Consider the following 17,956-nt stretch of genomic DNA (forward strand, 5'->3'; position numbering starts at 1 on the left):
TATTAACATTTCCCACTGACACTTTACAGTTTTTAGTGCTCGCTGTAAAAAATGAATCATGGGTCTTGTAATTTTCATTAAAAAAATGAAGGTGATAATTAAAAATATTGTGTATATTTTATTACGAAAATTGTGGTTCAGTGTTGTATAGAAAATATTGAGAACATTTCACTAATAAAACCAAGAGATACATTGTCCTAATTTTTTTTTAAGGAAACATACACAATTTTGAGGCTTGAATTGAGGAACCGATTAAGCTGATAAAATTAAGGAAAATTTATTTAAAGAGAATTAGCTCAATTATGCGGTTTTATTTAGAGACACCATTGTTAGTTCCCAGCATGCTTTGCACATGGCTGGTAATGGAGAGGAAATATTGAAGTGTTATTTTATGTGTTTTTGAGTAAAGGGAAACATCTTCTAATGTTTAATGTTCAGTTATGTTTGACATTTGAAAGAGTTTCTATTATGTTGACGTTTTTAATCGTTACCATTGTGCAGAAGAGTAGGGCTTATAGTGCGGTGGTGAATAACTGCATGTAGTGATATCTGACGCATGTTGCTTTGTTCGTTGAGCAAAACCTTAGTTATAATGCTAGCGCAGTAACAAGTTTGGTTATGTGCTGTGCTAGCGGCATACAGTCTTTAAATAATGCAATATAACTCAGTCAAATATAAACAGGTTATTTCCATTCAATCTAATTCACACATTTTGAGCGTCAACTTAAAATAAAAAGCATATTTCACTAAAAATATTAAATTCATTGCATCACAGACTAAATAATTAAGGGGATTTTACATGATTTATTCAGGTAGATTCCATGAAAGAAATCAAGCCTTAACTACTCAAAAATATTATGTGTAATATTGTTGTTACCATAATTTTTTTAATTAAATAGCAGTATCATTTTTTTTTACAGTGTGGAGTTGGAAATGTTACAGCTGTATTGCACATTATAAACAAAAAAAAGTATATCTTGTCATTACACCTCTTCACACTCGCTGCCACTGTGGGAATTGCCTCCCCAAATGTGTGAATTGGGACGGGATGAAAGTGTCACGGTAAAGACGCTAAACGTTGTTACGAGTGGCTGTCAAGCAAAGCCGTGTCTGTGACAGTGAACGCAGCATCTCTAGCACACGCCATTCACAGCTGCAATATTAAACCATCATACAGATACAACCTGTGATACTTATGCGTGTAGTGTGTTGTAGGGATGGCTCGACACCACAATTTTGGCTTCGGTACGATACCAGAACCTAATACCTCGGTATCGATACTAAATCGATACCACAGGTTTAAAAAAAACAGTCTCAAAATTTAAGTGACACTTAAAAAACACTGCTTGAAATTCTCCACTACCAAATGTGCAAAGAAAATGTATCAAATTGAAAAAAATAAAATAAAATTCAGTCAGGGAACATACAGTAGGTTAAATTTTGATTTTGAAAAAAAAAAAACACTGAAATTATACAATTAAAATAGGTTAATATCTATAATAATAGATTCACATATAATAATAATAATAATAATAGAATAATGAAATGACATGTAAACCATTAGCTGTCATGCATCAACAGAGATTTATCAACATTTATTGCATTTATTCATCTTGGTTTGGTTACTGTTTGGGTTCATATTAGTTTAATGCATTGCATAAAGTAATGTTAGCATGCTAAAAACATGTATTAGTAAATGTAATTTTCTAGGTAATTTTAATTACTGATTAATATAGATTAATAAATGCTATATTACTGTTAGGTCAGGCTACCTAATGAATGTTGACAAATGTAGCTTAATTGTAATATTCATATTACTACTAGTGTTGTCACGATACCAAAATTATTGTTTCGATACCGATACCAAGTCAAGAATTGCGGTTTCGATACTTTTTCGATACTTTTCTTGAAAAGGGAGAAACACTCTCAAATATCATTGCTGTGCTTTATTTGAAAACCGGGACAACATTCTAATCATATAACACACTAATAAATGAACATATGAACAGCAGATAGGCTATATTAAACATTTGAACAAAATATGAAATATCAAAATATAAAAAATAAATTAGAGCAATGACATTCAAGGTAGGGCTGCACGATATTGGTAAAAAATGACATTGCGATATTTTATTTTTCTGCAATATATATTGCGATATAAAAACAATTTCACCAGATGACTTGAATAGCTCTATTTGGAAAGAATGAATCATTCTAGAATGACTGGGGTGTTCTGTCATGGAGTAAACCCGCATAGAAAGTAATATTAATAGAATGTTAACTAATGTAGTTAACTAGACTTTAATAAATGGAACCTATTTATAAAGTGTTTCCGATTTGTTATGTCTCTTGAGTTCAGTGTTGGACAGATCAGTTGTTTTAACCATTCATTAAAGTGAATCGGTTCAAAGGAGTCATTAGTTCGCGAATCGGACGTGTCATTAACGGACCACGGCACACGTTGTGTGATTATCCAGGCAGTTTAGGACATCGCACAAGATTTGTCTCAACACACAAAACATTTCATCACTGGATAGATTTTTTTGTTTGTTTATTGAAAGTGTGGTTTATGTCATCTGAATGTGTGGAACGCTTTCTAGAGAAGATAAGGCAATTATTTTTAGCACAATTCACAACCAGTGGTAGTTTAGAAAAAAAAAAACTTCGGTCTTCCGACCTTTAACCATCGTGTATATTCTCAACGATATTCAGTCAACTCAATTCATTAATATGCGCGAGGGAGGGACAAAGAGCGAGGCAGTTTTGAAGACGGTGAGAGTGCGCGCGCGCGACCGGGGCTCTCACTCTCTCTGCTCGTTCTCTCAGTTAAACAAGCGCAGCAGTCACTCATCTACATCACTCACCGGTCAAATAAGGCTTTGGCGGGACAAAAATACGTCTCTTACAAATCTGGAACGCGGTCATTCTTAGAAGTATCGATACTAATAAATTTAGGTATCGTGACGTTTTTAATTTCCGAGAATCGCGATACTTTTGAAGTATCGGTGCACCGTGCAACACTAATTACTACTATTACTCTCTCGGCTTATTGCTCTAGGGGTCACCACAGCGGCACTAATATGCCATTCATTTTACTATCACTAATACTAAAATTAATGTTATTCACATTTTTATTCTTTATTCATTCAAATTCAATTAATATATGTTTGTTTGAAAGTGCAAAAATGATGAGACCTAAACTTAATTGGTTCTAGCGTGTCATGCAAGCAGATTTGAGCCTTCGTGTTTACCGTATCATATATGATAAGCTCTTATGCATTATGAATTCAGGAGATATCACATTATTAAGATATAGGGGTACGCAATTTTCCCAACATTTCATATCACCATATATTAAAAAAAGAAACACACATGGTTTGTGAATATTTTGGATACAGGAGAGATGATGCATCACAGAGACAGGTGATTTGCAAGACCTGTCAAATTATTGTTGCAGCAAACCACCGTAACACATCAAATCTGCCCCAACACCTGCGGCAGCGCCACGAGGAGCTCAAGCCGCGCGGAGACATGCTCTGAGGGATGTGCGTTGGGTTCGCAGCTCCCTAAACACGCTACGGGAACGGGAGACGATGGTAAGGTTCGTTCACTGGTGTGGAAATCTCCTCACCACACTTTATTAATGATGATCCTGATATGAAAGTCGATGGACCACACTGGAGGAAATCGGTCTCAGGATTTGAGAGATGCTTTAGCAAGTGTCAATCACCTCAGATAATGGATCAAACACTGTCGCTTTAAACCATAGACTGTAAAAAAAGATGGACGACGCCCCTTCGCTCTCTTCCATTGGTCAGAAGTGGAGCCGCCAGTGTCCCGATATGGCGCTGACATCTTGGGACTTGAGTCTGCGCAGAAGCGATCTCGGGACCAGACCTGCGCAGTTCTCTTTTTCTGCATTATATGAAAGCATTTATCTAACTTGGCGACATTACACCTTGAATGAAGTATCAGTAAACTACAGGGGGACGGGATGAAGAGGAGTGGGGGGGGGGTCGAGCTAGCCTACGTTTTGTTTGACAATACTTCGAACGTCAACAAGAAGTGACGTCACCCGACATAGCTTAGAGCACCTTTAACATATGATAAAAAAGTCCAAAATCTTTTCAGGCATAATCTTACTAAATAAGTCCTTAAGTGAGGTAACGTGCATGCCAGTAACACACCTCCCATTCTGACGCAGAAAACCCAGAGTTTCCCTCATTTCAGGGTTAACATACTCAGAGTTTACACTTAACCTCCTTCCTGAAACAGGCCCTTCTTAAACCGGTCTCCCTCAACGAAACAAAGGAGGTATGTGTCTCAAGATCAGTTTGCTATCAGTTATCCCTGAGTTCAGATGAGTTTCCCCTGCAGTTGTGATGCAGTGATGGACGGATGTCTTCCCTCACTCGACTGCTGTTTGGATTTCTCATTTATTTTTTCCAATAATAATGGCAGATCGAATATTCAACTATTCGTGCACACAGACACCCCTAGTTTGAATAGGGAACATGTAAAATGGTGATGGAAAACGTGTGAATAGGAGTGAAGAGGACGCCGTTTCAGCCTTGCGTTTATAGTCAGAGTTAAAATGGCGGGAGGCGAAAAACAAAAGCGAGTAATAAAAAAAAATGCACCCACTATTTTAACATTTAATTATAATAATACATTTTATTTGTAATGCGCCTTTCTCAGACACAAAGCACTACAGCATGTACAGAGCAAAATAATCAAACATGAAAAAAAATTAAATATATATATATATATATATATATATATATATATATTAGTGCTGGGCAACGATTAAAAAATTTAATCGCGATTAATCGCATGATTTTCTTGCGATTAATCGCGATTAATCGCATTGTTACGCGCAAAATTGAATAATGAATTCTAGTAGTGTATTGCGCACTTTTGATTTAAATGTACTGCTACAAAAGTGCAATAACATGTGGTTTGCAAAACTTTAAACAAATAAGGTGCTTTTACACCAGCAGTATTCCCTTTACACAGTATCAATAAAATATTTCTTGTAAATCTCAACTTAAACATTAATGTAATCAAATCAAATATTTAAACAAAGCTATTTGCCACTGCCAGGGCATTACCTTTTATCTAGCTTGTTAAAACGAGTCCAGTTTTCTTTTCTTTTTTTTTCTGAACAGGTATCTTGTATCAGGGAGCAGCAGAAACAGTCTATGTAGTCAAAGGGTCATGATCACTACTACAGATATAAGTCGACCAACGTTACTTCTCTGATAGCAGCTTAGGTTTGGTCATGGCATGCCATGGTTTCCCACGTAAGATTACATTAAACAGAGGTAAAGCCCAATTTATACTTCTGCATCGAACTCACGCCGTAGCTGTGTAGCGCGCATACCCTGACGTGCATCTCTCCAGAAATGTAATGTCAATTCTACGCGTACCGCAAGCGCTGTGATTGCTAGAACCGCTCCCCGGGTTTCACACTCTCCCTCATGTGTAATTGCGCGTCAACGCGGACAACGACGCAGATATAATATAAATGAAAACCAACGCGTTGTCTATGTAGAGGCTCCGGCGTAAGTCCGACGCAGAAGTATAAATCAGCCTAGAGTGAGGTGAAGTGGTCGAGCACAGGTGCAGCGACAAGCGGGTGCGTTCCTGTGAAACTGTTGCGGTCATGCTCGCCTCACGCACGCGCCCGCGCGTTGCCGAAGTTGAATTGTCTAACTTTTTTGTACACGACGCGCAGCACAAATCATTGGAAGAGAGACTGATCCTCGGCTCGCTGTTTGTGAGTTTCCAGAATCTAAATAGTTATCAGGACATCAACAGGAGGGAATTCACATGGCAGAGCATCCCCGCTAAACTAAACGCAGGCCTATCAGGTAAAGTTATGTATAATTTTAATTTAAGTTAAAAAGGCGCAGCTGCGTAGCGCACAGAAGCCGGTGCCATGGTTACTATCCATAGAGCGCCTGTCATTCACTCGCGGAGCGCTGTCTCCCTTTCTGTTCACCTGAGAGAACCTGCCAAAGCCTCTCCACTGCTTGTTTGGGTGGGTTATTTGCTGGCTGACCAACATCCCACCCCTCCTGTGATCATGGTTTGACTGTAGGCCTATTTGTATTCAGAGGCAGTGAGCAACGGACTTTCAAAAAAAAAAAAAAAAAAAACTCTGCGTTAACGCGCGATAAAAAATTTGTCGGCATTAATTAATAAATGCGTTAACGCGATAATAACGCGTTAACTTGCCCAGCACTAATATATATATATATCAGTGCTATCAAACGATTAAAATATTTAATCGCATTAATGTCATAGTTAACTCGCAATTAATCGCACATTTTTATCTATTCTAAATGTCTCTTGATTTCTTTTTGTCCCATTATTTTTTCTCATTTTAATGCTCTTATCAACATGGAAAAGTGGATCGGCTTGCTTTGTGCAAATGTTTTTTATTGAAAACATCATTGGCATATACTGTGTTCAATTTCACACTAACATTCTCACTTGGAGCAAATAATCTCTCACACAATGTAACACTGTCCATCAATAAAAGGGTGAAAGAAATACTGACGAGGTCCTGATATTGACCAGGGGGCGGAGAATTCACATCAGCTGTGTGTGTGTGTGTGTGTGTGTGTGTGTGTGCTTGGCCATCATCAAGTGGTATTTCAGACTGGACGTGCTGCGATGATGATAGCTCAGTTCACAACGACAAAACACACAGATCACTTTGGTCTCGTCAATGGGACCATTTGGCAACTTTTTAAAAGTAAACTTTCCATTCAGAATCTTATTGGCGTCCATTTCGGCGTCTCGCACTCGCCATCCACTCAAAACGTAACGTTAACCAACTATTTGGCCGGCTCGCAAGCCCAAACAAGTGTGTGTGGCGTCGTGCCTGTTGTTGTTTCCGGTCTAGCTAGATCCGCTTGCGCTTTGGTCGACGATGCAACAAAACGTCCTCGCGCGGCGCAAGCCATTGAAATGAATGGGTTTCATAGCGCAGTCCTGTTGCAAAAGCATGTGAGAAAAACTACAAAGTTTGCTAGGCCAAAAAGACCGTTAATCTCGCGATAAAAAAAATTGACACCGTTAAAATGGGTTTGCGTTAACAACGCGTTTAACTGACAGGCCTAATATATATATATATATATAGGCTCTTATGTATATTACATAAATATATTACACTGTATATAAGTATTAAAAAAATACACAAATAATGAAATGATAAATTAAAAGCTTGACTAAAAAGAAGTTTCTTCAAACAATCCACAGAAGCAGCATCCCTAATAGATGCAGGCGGTGTGATCATAACTTAGGCGCGTTATAGGAAAAGAGTAAGCAGTAGAGAAGAGTAAGAGAAAACATTTACAGCTTGTGGCCACGAGTGTGTGTGCGTGCAAGTGTGTGCACAACTCAAGAGTGTGTGTGCATATGTGCAGTGTCTGCGCGTTATTGTAACTTCAGTACACTTGATAGTTTCATGCGCTTTTCACCTTCACTAGTGTGTGTTCTAAACGGCCCTGTCGTCTGCTGTGTTCAGACTAAAGTTGTGTTTAGTGTTTGCTACATTCAGGAAGTGTACTTTCGTGGAGCAGATCAAATAAAAAGGGAGTTCATATATCGACTGCTTTCATTCACTGATGAAACTTTAGGCGTGTGCAGTAATATTGAAAAGTGAGGATGCAACGCCTCGAGATATCGAATCGTGAGGCCAGTGACGATTCACACTCCTAATTTCCATTGCCCAAATCCAGACCATAAACTGATCCACGACCTGTGGAGACGATTGAGACACACATATGCTGTCGACAGAGTGCAAGCTGTCGTAATGCATGTGTGTGTGTGACATACACGTGTGTGTGTGTGTGTGTGAACATATCAATCTGAGTACTTTGAAAGGACATGTACAACTATGCGTGTATGGTACGCTAGTGTTCGCGGTAAAAACGAAATATACTTTGAAATGTATACAAATGTAAATCTCTAGCTCATGTGGAAGATTAAAATTCATTCTTCCAACCTTTTAGAAACCAGTGTGGATTGCTTTGGAATATCGGGAGAAGACATAAAAACGTGAGACGAGAGATTTTAGTGTGCAAATATAAATAAACTTGGCTTACTTCTAAAATCTCATGTAATTTATTTTGCTTTCATTATTCAAGGATGTTGTAATGTTTACATTTTAATGCACTTTCAAAGTTTGGTTTACATTAAAGGCATAATTTGCACAATTTGAATTATTTGTGCAAATAATAATTATATAAAAAACATTGCACCAGTAACAGCCCTAAGAATAAGTCAAATTAGTTAAACTTACCTTTAACAAACTCTTGACCACTGGGTTTTCCTGCAAGGTCCTGGAAAAACTGTAAACTAGAAACAGAAAAAAAAAAAGCATAAATGAAGTGAACTTCAGTTATTAATAACACATGATGAGCAACTAAGATGACCCCATTAACACCGGATTAAACTAAATTACATCATAACAGATCAACATTAAGTAGAGGTTACTATTGACCATCGAACTATATGCTTTAAAGCTTTTTTTATGTCACAGCTACAGTCTGTTATAAACATGACTATCATCTACAAGTTGATTGATCGAGTTCTGTATCATCTATATCTGTCCCACACAGGTGAAACTACTGTAAAAGACACAGGTGTATCATGTACATATGAAGCAGGCAGTGCTCAAACCCTGGTAAGCTACCTAAAAAGACAGCATTGCACATGAAGCCTCTCTAGATTTTGACAATGCTGAATACAAAGGCAGCTTACTGGGTTTTGGACCAGATGCTAAACACACGGATCCAGCATGATCAGAAATACTGCATACACCACTATGAAGACCACAGTGCAGTCTAAGTAGGTGTCAACAATTATGTTTATATATATAATGTTTTTAGACTGTGCCTTTCATAAATGTAGGGCATATCACTAGGTTTCGAGACAACCAATATCTACCATGATTGAACTCTTTAGCACAGCTAACTTATCTAACTTAACCTTTTCATCAGGGTTACGCAACCTCATAACACCCCATAATATCAACTTCAGGCTTGCTTAGGGTGTATATATCCATGTTCGCCTGCACGAAACATGTAACACACGTTACATACTGCAACACACACTGATAAGACACATGCTAATGCTAACCCAGCTAACTATATTAGCTCACTGGCGTTACAGTCATGAAAATAACTAATAAAGTGTCTTACATATACATTTAAAAAAACTACAGACTATATATTCTTTATTTGGTTAACAGTATATTAAGGTTTATAGGCCATTTTATTGAACTTTAAGTAATTAGTTTTTAACGCGCACTAGCAGTGGACATTGACAATGAAGAGAAAATGATTTATGCTTTCGACAATAACCCGCGGTAATAACGCCCAAAAAAACGTATATAACTTCATTCCCATACACACTTTCCATCCGATTACTAAACTCCTACTCACAACTCATTTTTGCCCGATTTGTCCCAGTTTTTTATCCAGTCAGACGGGAGGATAAGCGCCGCCATCTTCCTCCAAACACACTCACACTCACACACACTCACAGCCGGATGTTTAGCACACACACACTCGCGCGCGCGCGCGTCAATGCATCTCGGGATGTCGGAGTGTTTATTTTCAATTTATTTTCATTTCATTTGCAAGTCATTTAATATCTACATTTTCATTTCATTTTAAGCCAGCAATAGAAATGTTATGAATAAACATGTTGAGAAATGATGAGATAAAAAATGTTTTAGAGATATCCCTGAGCATAGCTTCTGCTTTCTTCTTTCATCTGAACGGCTTTGTTGCTTTTTATAATTGTGTCTTTTGATTGTACAGACAGTTGTATATGCAAGCTTTAACTGTATGTCAATTATTCATAATAACACATTAGAAACATGTTGGTGTGTCTTCATGGGCATCCAGGAGGAAATAGCTAAAATACTGCATTTTTACACACTTTGCTAACAACAGAAAGTACAAATTAATAATTAACTTACAGAGAGATTAAAAAAGAAATGTTTGCGAAAAATAAATACACCATAAGAGGTCTGTATTCTTCCAATTTAACAAAACTACGAGTGATAATCGAGAGATCATAGGCCTAAATAATAATTGTATCTGGGGCTGGAATAACAGGTGTAGATTAATAGGGACAGTGGGAAACACTCCCCCTCATTCTTTTATTTGCTTCAGCATGAATATATTTTATTTATAAGTTGTATATTTCTGGACTACAGGTTCTGAGTCAGCATGCCGGTATCCATTCGTTGACTTTGACTTTAAAATCTTACTTCTACTATACTAAACCACCTTTAGCGGGTTCTACGAACATACGAACAATCAGCTTTTTTATTTCTTTTTCTTTTCTTTCTTTCTTTTTTTTTATGAAATAGTCACCGGAAGCTTGAGGCTTTTATTTTGAAAATTCTGCCGCATTTTCGAGCTTTAGTTTTGTCGCTTCAGACTTTTATTTTGGAAACGCTTCCTCTTCCGCTGAGCTCAGCCAATAGGAAGCGGACAGGAGTTGCTTCCCGCAGAACGGTCGTGGCCGCAGTGGCAGCTTCAGAAATGTTTTATAAACTTTTGATAGTTGTTTTCCTCGCTGTTAGTTTGCACGGCACGCCATCAGATGGGCAGAAAAAGAAGGAGGTCAGTGGATTATAATGGCTTGTTATTAAGTGTTTTTTAACCCCCCATAATCATATGCACTGAGCTGACATGTTTCTCAAAGGCTCTGACAGATTCTCTCTGCATCAAAAGCACATTAAATGGCACATTGATGTTTACTTTCGTGAGAACACTGTGATTCATCGGTAAATCACCTCGAATGAATTATTGCTCTCGGTTTAATTCAATGTATTATGAGCTGACACACTTGGCCTGTATGCAAACTAAGCTAAGCTTCCTGGTGTTACTGCAGCCTATGACCTGACTGAATTAAGACAATGAACCTGTGCTGAGTGTCCTCCTGTGAACGAATGAGTGGCTGATATATATGTATATATATATATATATATATATGTATATAATATATGTATGTATGTATTAGGGTTGGGTACCGAAACTCGGTGCCAATAGGGAACCGGTTCCGACGTAAACGGTAGTAACCAGACCGAATAAGAAAGAAAATTTCGGTGCCTGATTTCGGTGCCTAACTTCATTAGGCACACACGCGCACACACACACACACAAGGTCTCTCGCTCTCTCTCTCTCCGCCGTGCGTGTGCTACACAGTTTGGAGCACAGTTTCTTCTGTCTCGCATGCGCGCTCTTTCTCGCAAGGTTTGGCTGCATTTCACGTGTAAAATTACGTGTCAGAACGCCCTCTGGGTGTGCCGATAGTCTGAATCCCATATAGAATCAAGCCAATTCATTGGCTGATGGCGCCACATCGACGCACTTACGTCGTCATACTATGCTGTCGCGCGCGCGCCATCTGCTCCTCAGATTTCTCTGCCGAAAAAGGAAGCTGGTCGGCAGCGCGAGGAGCTTGGCTGCGTCCCGTTCCCTATTGAGAGATATGTTACACCAACCAGAGATGTTCTCTTTCATAGGTTCACTCAACGCTGCGTAGCTAAGAAGCAGTGGATTTGTATTTGTAGGCTGCTGTATCACGTGCCGTTTGAACTGACGCGCTACAGCGATCTGTCACATTTCAAAGAGCCAAAACGTTATTTATTGTGTGAATCTCGTAAAAATATTGACAGAATCTGACAGCTGTGGATTTGTTCCATATCAAAAGTAACCTTCTCTGTCTTGTCTGTCAGTGTCCTCTTTGTCCGCGATTTTTCTGTGTGAAAAGGGTCATTTGCGTGAGTCTCACGGTCAATGCGTGAGAGTTGGCAGCTCTGCCTGCTAGTAATCTCTATTAATCTCAAGTATTATTACATTGTTTGATACAATATTGTTTCATTTGATATTATGTAAATATGAATTTTTATTTTATATTGGTTTTATTATTACCATATGTTACTTGTATTTATATTGTTTAAAGATTTAAGTTAATATTGTGTCCAGTTTGGCCCTGTAAATTAAAGGGTATTATTTTTTGATAAAGTGTGTGCGGTTTCATTTTCTTAAGTACCGATTTAAGAACCGTTTAAGCACCGGAACCGTTTAAAAAATACCGAGTAGGTACTGGAATCGGATAAAACCCAAACGATACCCAACCCTAGTATGTATGTATGAAGACCTCCGATGCAAAAGCCTCTAAAAGCCACCTCTGTCAAAAATGAGATACCGGTAATAATATTGAGTGAATGCTCATATCCGCATAGAAAATATGAAAAAAATAATATTTATATAAATATTATAAACTAAGTACAGGTAAAACTCGAAAAATTAGAATATCGTGCAAAAGTTCATTTATTTCAGTAATTCAACTTAAAAGGTGAAACTAATATATTATATAGACTCATTAGGTACTGACTTCAACGAGGGGGGTAATAATTAGGCACAACACCTGTACTTGGGTAGAAACCTATACATAAGAGCCTGATAAAAATGTTAATATTAAACAAAAACTTTATATGGACTTAGAGGCTTTTGCATCTGAAGTCTTCATATATATATATATATATACATGTGTGTGACAAACACAAAGAACACGAGTTACTCGGTGAGGACTGAACCTGTGCTGAGTGTACTATGAGTTAATTGTGTGTGTGTGTGTGTGTGTGTGTGTGTGTGTGTGTGTGTGTGTGTGTGTGTGTGTGTGTGTGTGTGTGTGTGTGTGTGTGTGTGTGTGTCCGCCCCTGCAGACCCTGCTGTCGGAGAAGGTCAGTCAGATGATGGAGTGGACCAGTAAGCGCGCTGTGATCCGACTGAACGGAGAGAAGTTCAGGAGGCTGATCCGAGCTCCTCCACGCAACTACTCCGTCGTCATCATGTTCACGGCACTGCAGACTCAGAGACAGTGTGCCGTCTGCAAGTAAGTGTGTGTGTGTGTGTGTACTAAATATTAGACAAAGAACGTAAACCTACAGGATTAGTTGACTTCATAATTGAAATTCCCTGATAATTACCTCACCCTCACGTCATCCAAGATATTCAAGTCGAAAAGAAATGAAGGTTTTTGAGGAAACAGGCCCGGAAGACAATACAATGCTGAATAAAGTTGTTGATTTTTTTGATTTTTGGACCAAAATGTATTTTCGATGCTTCAAAAAAAATTCTAAATGGAGGGCTACATTTTCAATGGAGGGACAGAAAGCTCTCGGACTAAATCTAAAATATCTTAAACTGTGTTCGGAAGATGAACGGAGGTCTTACGGGCTTGGGACGACATGAGGGTAAGGCATTAATGACCTCATTTTCATTTTTGGGTGAACTAACCCTTTAAAGGCAAGTCAAGTGGATGTGCACATGATGGCCATTTTAAGTCCACAAGAATGCTAGTGCACATGTAGTCATTTGAGACAGTGTGATGTGTCCAACCAATGGCGGACGAGTCGAGCGTTCGAAAACCAAAGTTAGTCTTTATTTTTGCGTTTACATTTGTGGTTGCTGCACAAAACGCACTAAAGTAATTGCATTAAACAAACTTGATATTTCTCTATAGGAAAAGTCATGTGTTTGTGTTTTCAGACAGGCGGACGAGGAGTACCAGATCCTGGCGAACTCTTGGCGTTATTCCAGTGCATTTACTAACCGGATTTTCTTTGCGATGGTGGATTTTGATGAAGGATCAGATGTTTTCCAGATGGTAATTTATTTGTACCTTTGTACTCCACCTCATACCTTACTCTTTTAAAGTGAACAGGAAGTGGCATTTTCAATATGTGATATATTTCCAAGTGAAAAAAGAGTCTCTGGCGGGACTTTATATATTGGAAATTGATTGGATGTGCATATACACAGCTGAATAGAGTCAGACCTAAGTGTGATGACTATCGCTATAATACGCCTGTTGGTTAACATTAAAATTAGTCGCAAGGACGAGGTGATGATGATGATGTGTAGAGAAGATATTACATCAATAAGACCAGTAATGTGTAATATGAAAACAAATGGGGTGAATTATGATTCATGACATGTTGACATTAAGTACTTGAATCAGTTATTGTGTGTTTTTAGTAATGGTTGGTTTGGTATGTTTGAGTTGCTGAATAGCCTAGGCTACTATTACACATCAATAAGACCAGTAATGTAATGTGTCTAAAATCTGAGAAAACGAGAATGTTAATCGCACCACAATTAAATATAATATTCAGAATTAAGCAGTGTTGCTGATTTACAGATTCAGTTAACATCCACAAATGAATATTATAGAGACAATGAAAGGCAGTTAGCGTCTTTTATGTTTAGTTGGTGAATAGTGTAGGCTACTATTACACAGTAGCGATAATGTTCGAATGCCTTTCATTGATTGTCTCTATAATTGTAATCTGCACAATGACACAAAGTTGACACTAATGTTAATCTAAACTAGAGCCTGACCGATATAGATTTTTGGGGGCCGATACCGATAAAAAAAAAAAGCCAGACACCGATATATCGGCCGATATTATATATTATAATACAGTAGCAATATTATGTATGTGTATTATAGTACAGTATCAGTCCTATTGGTGTGTACAAACTTTTGATGGGTACTAGAATACACAGTATACAAACAGAATAAATATATAAATGTTTTGCAATGATCACTCAAATGTGGTGGTGATCAAACACATGTGTGAGTGTGACACAGATATGTAATGGAGACAGGGTGAATGATATAATGAGATTGATACATTTGAGCTGTAACCAAGTTTGCATTGCATGTTATATTATATTATATTCTAAATACTGTTGCATAATCTTCACTAACGACTTTGTCTTTTAATTTAGTCGCATTATATAAAACATAACTTGTATCAATAAATATATCAAAAGTGTCACTGACAAAACCTTATCTTCTATTTTTAGTCTTAATTCCTCTAATCTCTACCAGTGGAGGAAGAACTCAGATCTTTTTACTAAAAATAAATTAATAATATCATAATGAAAACGTTTTAATTACATATGTAGGCCTACATACTTTTATACTATTTTTAAATAAGTAGTAAGCAAAATGTACTAAACGTGAAACATAGTGTTATAATCAGGGTTCTAAATTAACACCCGCCAACCCGCCAAATGCGGGTTAAAATTCATTTTGGCGGGTGTTAATAAAAACTTACTAGCCAGTTTGGCCGGTGATGCATAAGGCTCTGTTCTCGGTCATTTATCCCCCTGGCAGTACTTCCTACATTTCCCATAAACACTGTGCCGTAATGCTACGTGATGACGTTTCATACGCCCATTGGCTGCGCGCAGTTTGCAGTGAAACCAGCGCGAGAAATGACCATGGAAACAAACGGAGCGTACGCGTCCGTCCACCAGAAAACACAAGGAAGATGAAGAACGAGCCAGAGCAGGGAGCAGACTGAAAGAGGAGGAAGCTAGTAAAGTAGCTAAAGTAAAAAGTTAAGATTAAACTAAATGCGGCGGTGGTTGGGACAGACTTCTAGGTTTAAATTTAAATGTCGTTTAACGAGAGATAGCCTACGTTATTTTTTTTAAGTTTAAGGTTTTTGTCATTATTTCTTACAAGCTTATACATTAGGCAATAGCCTATACACAACAAGCTTTCTATATATCTTAAGGTTTTCTTTTAGTTGAAAACATTAAACAATATGTGTAAACAAAATATATAAACAACAAAAGCATTTAAGCTAAGGCAGCGCGAACGGGGAAAAAACGGGGAAAAAAAGAAGCAGACTGCGCAGTTATCGTTCAGAACGTAGTCAGCATACTCGAGTCAGGATATGATTATCGTGTTTATATTGTTTCACGTTCATGTTGAGAAAAACAATAATATCCACATGCTCGAGTGAGAAAACGCGCTGCGCTGACACACAGGCGTTGCAGAGACGCGCGCGCGCGTGTGTGTGTGTGCAAAGTGAAGTAACAGCACTTTGCGTTTTCTGTTCTTAAACCTGTCTCCCTCAACGAAAGCATATGTCAAAATCATTTTGCTACCAGAAGATATCGGGGTACAGCTGCTGACCTGCAGTCGTTAATGCAGTGATGGACAGCTGCTTCCTCAGTCGACTGCTGTTTCTTTGGATTTCATGTGATTTCTCATTGTGGTGGTGATATTATGATAATAATAATAATTAATAATTGATTAAACGTAATTCCATTTTGTAATAGGCTATCATTTTCATCTAAGTAATTCCAAACTTCGCGAGGCAGACAACGACATTATGTGATCAAAAACACAATCCACTTGTTAAATGCTCCACCCAGTGCATTTAATTATAACTGCGAAAAAAAATTGAAGAAAAAAAGTATTAGTATTTTATTTTTTTAATAATAATTACAGAGCGAAAATTCAAATATTCGTGCACATCCCTAATAGAGATAGATCCCAAACTTGAAATGAAATGTTTGCACTTTCTGTCTTGTATTGTACTTTATATGTGTTTTTCATGTTAATAAAATTATCAAATGCATTCAGTGGCACTCATAATTTCTCTTATTTTCACCGGAAAAAATTTGGCTAGTGGAAATTCTAAATGGAAATTCACATTGGCTGGTGATCAAAAAAGTTAATTTAGAACCCTGGTTATAATTATATAAATTATTGCTTGTGTAACGTAGCGGCATAATGAGCTTTAACACTGTGTCTAACTAAACCGGACGTTGTTGCTCGCGTCGCACCAGCTGTTTACCCGAGACGCGGAAAAGTGCCCGTTAAACTTTGCAGCGACACTGACTGAAAAGACTCGTTATTAATAAACAAAATATATTTGGTGTATTCACAATCATTACTTTTGTCAGTGCTTTGTGACAGATTTTATGTGCTTTATTGGCATCGCCACCCTTACATGAATCACCGCACCCGCATTTTTTATATATATTTATTTATCGGCCATTATAAATGCCGATACCGATAGTTAGGAAAATGCCTAATATCGGCCGATAATATGGCCCCCCCCCGATATATCGGTCGGGCTCTAATCTAAACTCCTGCTATGTACACAGATACCCAAATACATGTCACCTAATATCACCATTATACATTGTTTTGCAACCATGTAGTTCAATTTTCCATATTTATTGTATGTCATTATGTCAGTATTTGCTTTCTACCATGCACAAATAAAAATGTCACTGAACTCTTGCTGTGTAATTGTAACAATGAGCACTCAAACACACCAAACCAACAATTACTAAAAAGTAAAACGCACACAAAAACTGATTTTGAACGGATAATATGCGAAAAACAGACACACAGACAGACGTTCCTGTACTTTATATAGATGGATGAACACTCTTATAATAGTAAAGTCACTCTGTTTATGTCCTCTTCAGCTCAACATGAACTCGGCTCCGACGTTCATCAACTTCCCGGCTAAAGGCAAGCCCAAGCGCGCGGACACGTACGAGCTGCAGGTGCGAGGCTTCGCCGCGGAGCAACTGGCCCGATGGGTGGCGGACCGCACTGACGTCCACGTGAGACACACACACACACACACACACACACACACACACACGGCTTCAGAAGAGTCCCGTCAGTGTTTGACAGGCTGTTGTGTCCTCCAGATCCGGGTGATCAGGCCCCCGAGCTACGCCGGGCCGCTGATGCTGGGTTTGCTGCTGGCCTTCATCGGCAGTCTGGCTTACCTGCGCAGAAACAACCTGGAGTTCCTGTTCAACAAGAACGTCTGGGCTTTCTCCGCACTGGTGGGACCTTGACCTTTATGTTTCAAAACAGGGACATTCTGAGCCGAGACCGAAAATTCAGGATGCACTTGGCCAAAAAATGGAAATAATTAATTAATCTAAATTATTTGATAACCAAAACTGGAATAGCTAAAACCAGGGACAAAGCTATTTTAGACCGGTCTATATAGTGTTAGACAAGTCTAAAATTTGCTCATAGACTAGTCTAATGCAAGTTAGACTGTTTCACAAAAATAAA

At 38.1% G+C, this 17,956-nt stretch overlaps 2 protein-coding genes across 6 annotated transcripts in view; one reads left to right on the forward strand and one right to left on the reverse strand.

Moving 5' to 3' along the window:
- Positions 1–9,589, reverse strand: part of thoc2 (THO complex 2) — a 154,980-nt gene extending 145,391 nt beyond the window's left edge. For all 5 annotated transcript variants that reach the window (XM_056265206.1, XM_056265204.1, XM_056265205.1 and 2 more), the window contains exons 1-2: positions 9,459–9,589; positions 8,315–8,370 (exon numbers count right to left, since the gene is read on the reverse strand). In XM_056265206.1, coding sequence (XP_056121181.1) covers positions 8,315–8,370; positions 9,459–9,523 — 121 coding nt within the window. In that variant the 5' untranslated portion in view covers positions 9,524–9,589. The remainder of the gene's footprint in view (positions 1–8,314; positions 8,371–9,458) is intronic.
- Positions 9,590–10,492: 903 nt separating this feature from the next.
- magt1 (magnesium transporter 1) lies at positions 10,493–17,743 on the forward strand. The gene is made up of 5 exons (XM_056265175.1): positions 10,493–10,652; positions 12,765–12,934; positions 13,591–13,708; positions 17,347–17,487; positions 17,578–17,743. The coding sequence occupies exons 1-5, from the start codon at positions 10,572–10,574 to the stop codon at positions 17,728–17,730; spliced, it is 663 nt and encodes a 220-aa protein (XP_056121150.1). The 5' UTR covers positions 10,493–10,571; the 3' UTR covers positions 17,731–17,743.
- Positions 17,744–17,956: the final 213 nt, after the last annotated feature.

The sequence above is a fragment of the Rhinichthys klamathensis genome, unplaced genomic scaffold (genome assembly GCF_029890125.1).
Source record: "Rhinichthys klamathensis goyatoka isolate OS25496 unplaced genomic scaffold, OSU_Roscu_1.1 h1tg000230l_1, whole genome shotgun sequence".
NCBI classification, from domain to species: domain Eukaryota; kingdom Metazoa; phylum Chordata; class Actinopteri; order Cypriniformes; family Leuciscidae; genus Rhinichthys; species Rhinichthys klamathensis.

What these genes read in the sequence shown, in the direction of transcription:
- magt1 (XM_056265175.1), top strand. Translation starts at nt 10,572, where the DNA reads ATGTTTTATAAACTTTTGATAGTTGTTTTCCTCGCTGTTAGTTTGCAC. An exon ending in ATGGGCAGAAAAAGAAGGAG is followed by an intron (nt 10,653 to 12,764) that starts GTCAGTGGATTA and finishes CCGCCCCTGCAG; the next exon opens with ACCCTGCTGTCGGAGAAGGT. An exon ending in AGACAGTGTGCCGTCTGCAA is followed by an intron (nt 12,935 to 13,590) that starts GTAAGTGTGTGT and finishes TTGTGTTTTCAG; the next exon opens with ACAGGCGGACGAGGAGTACC.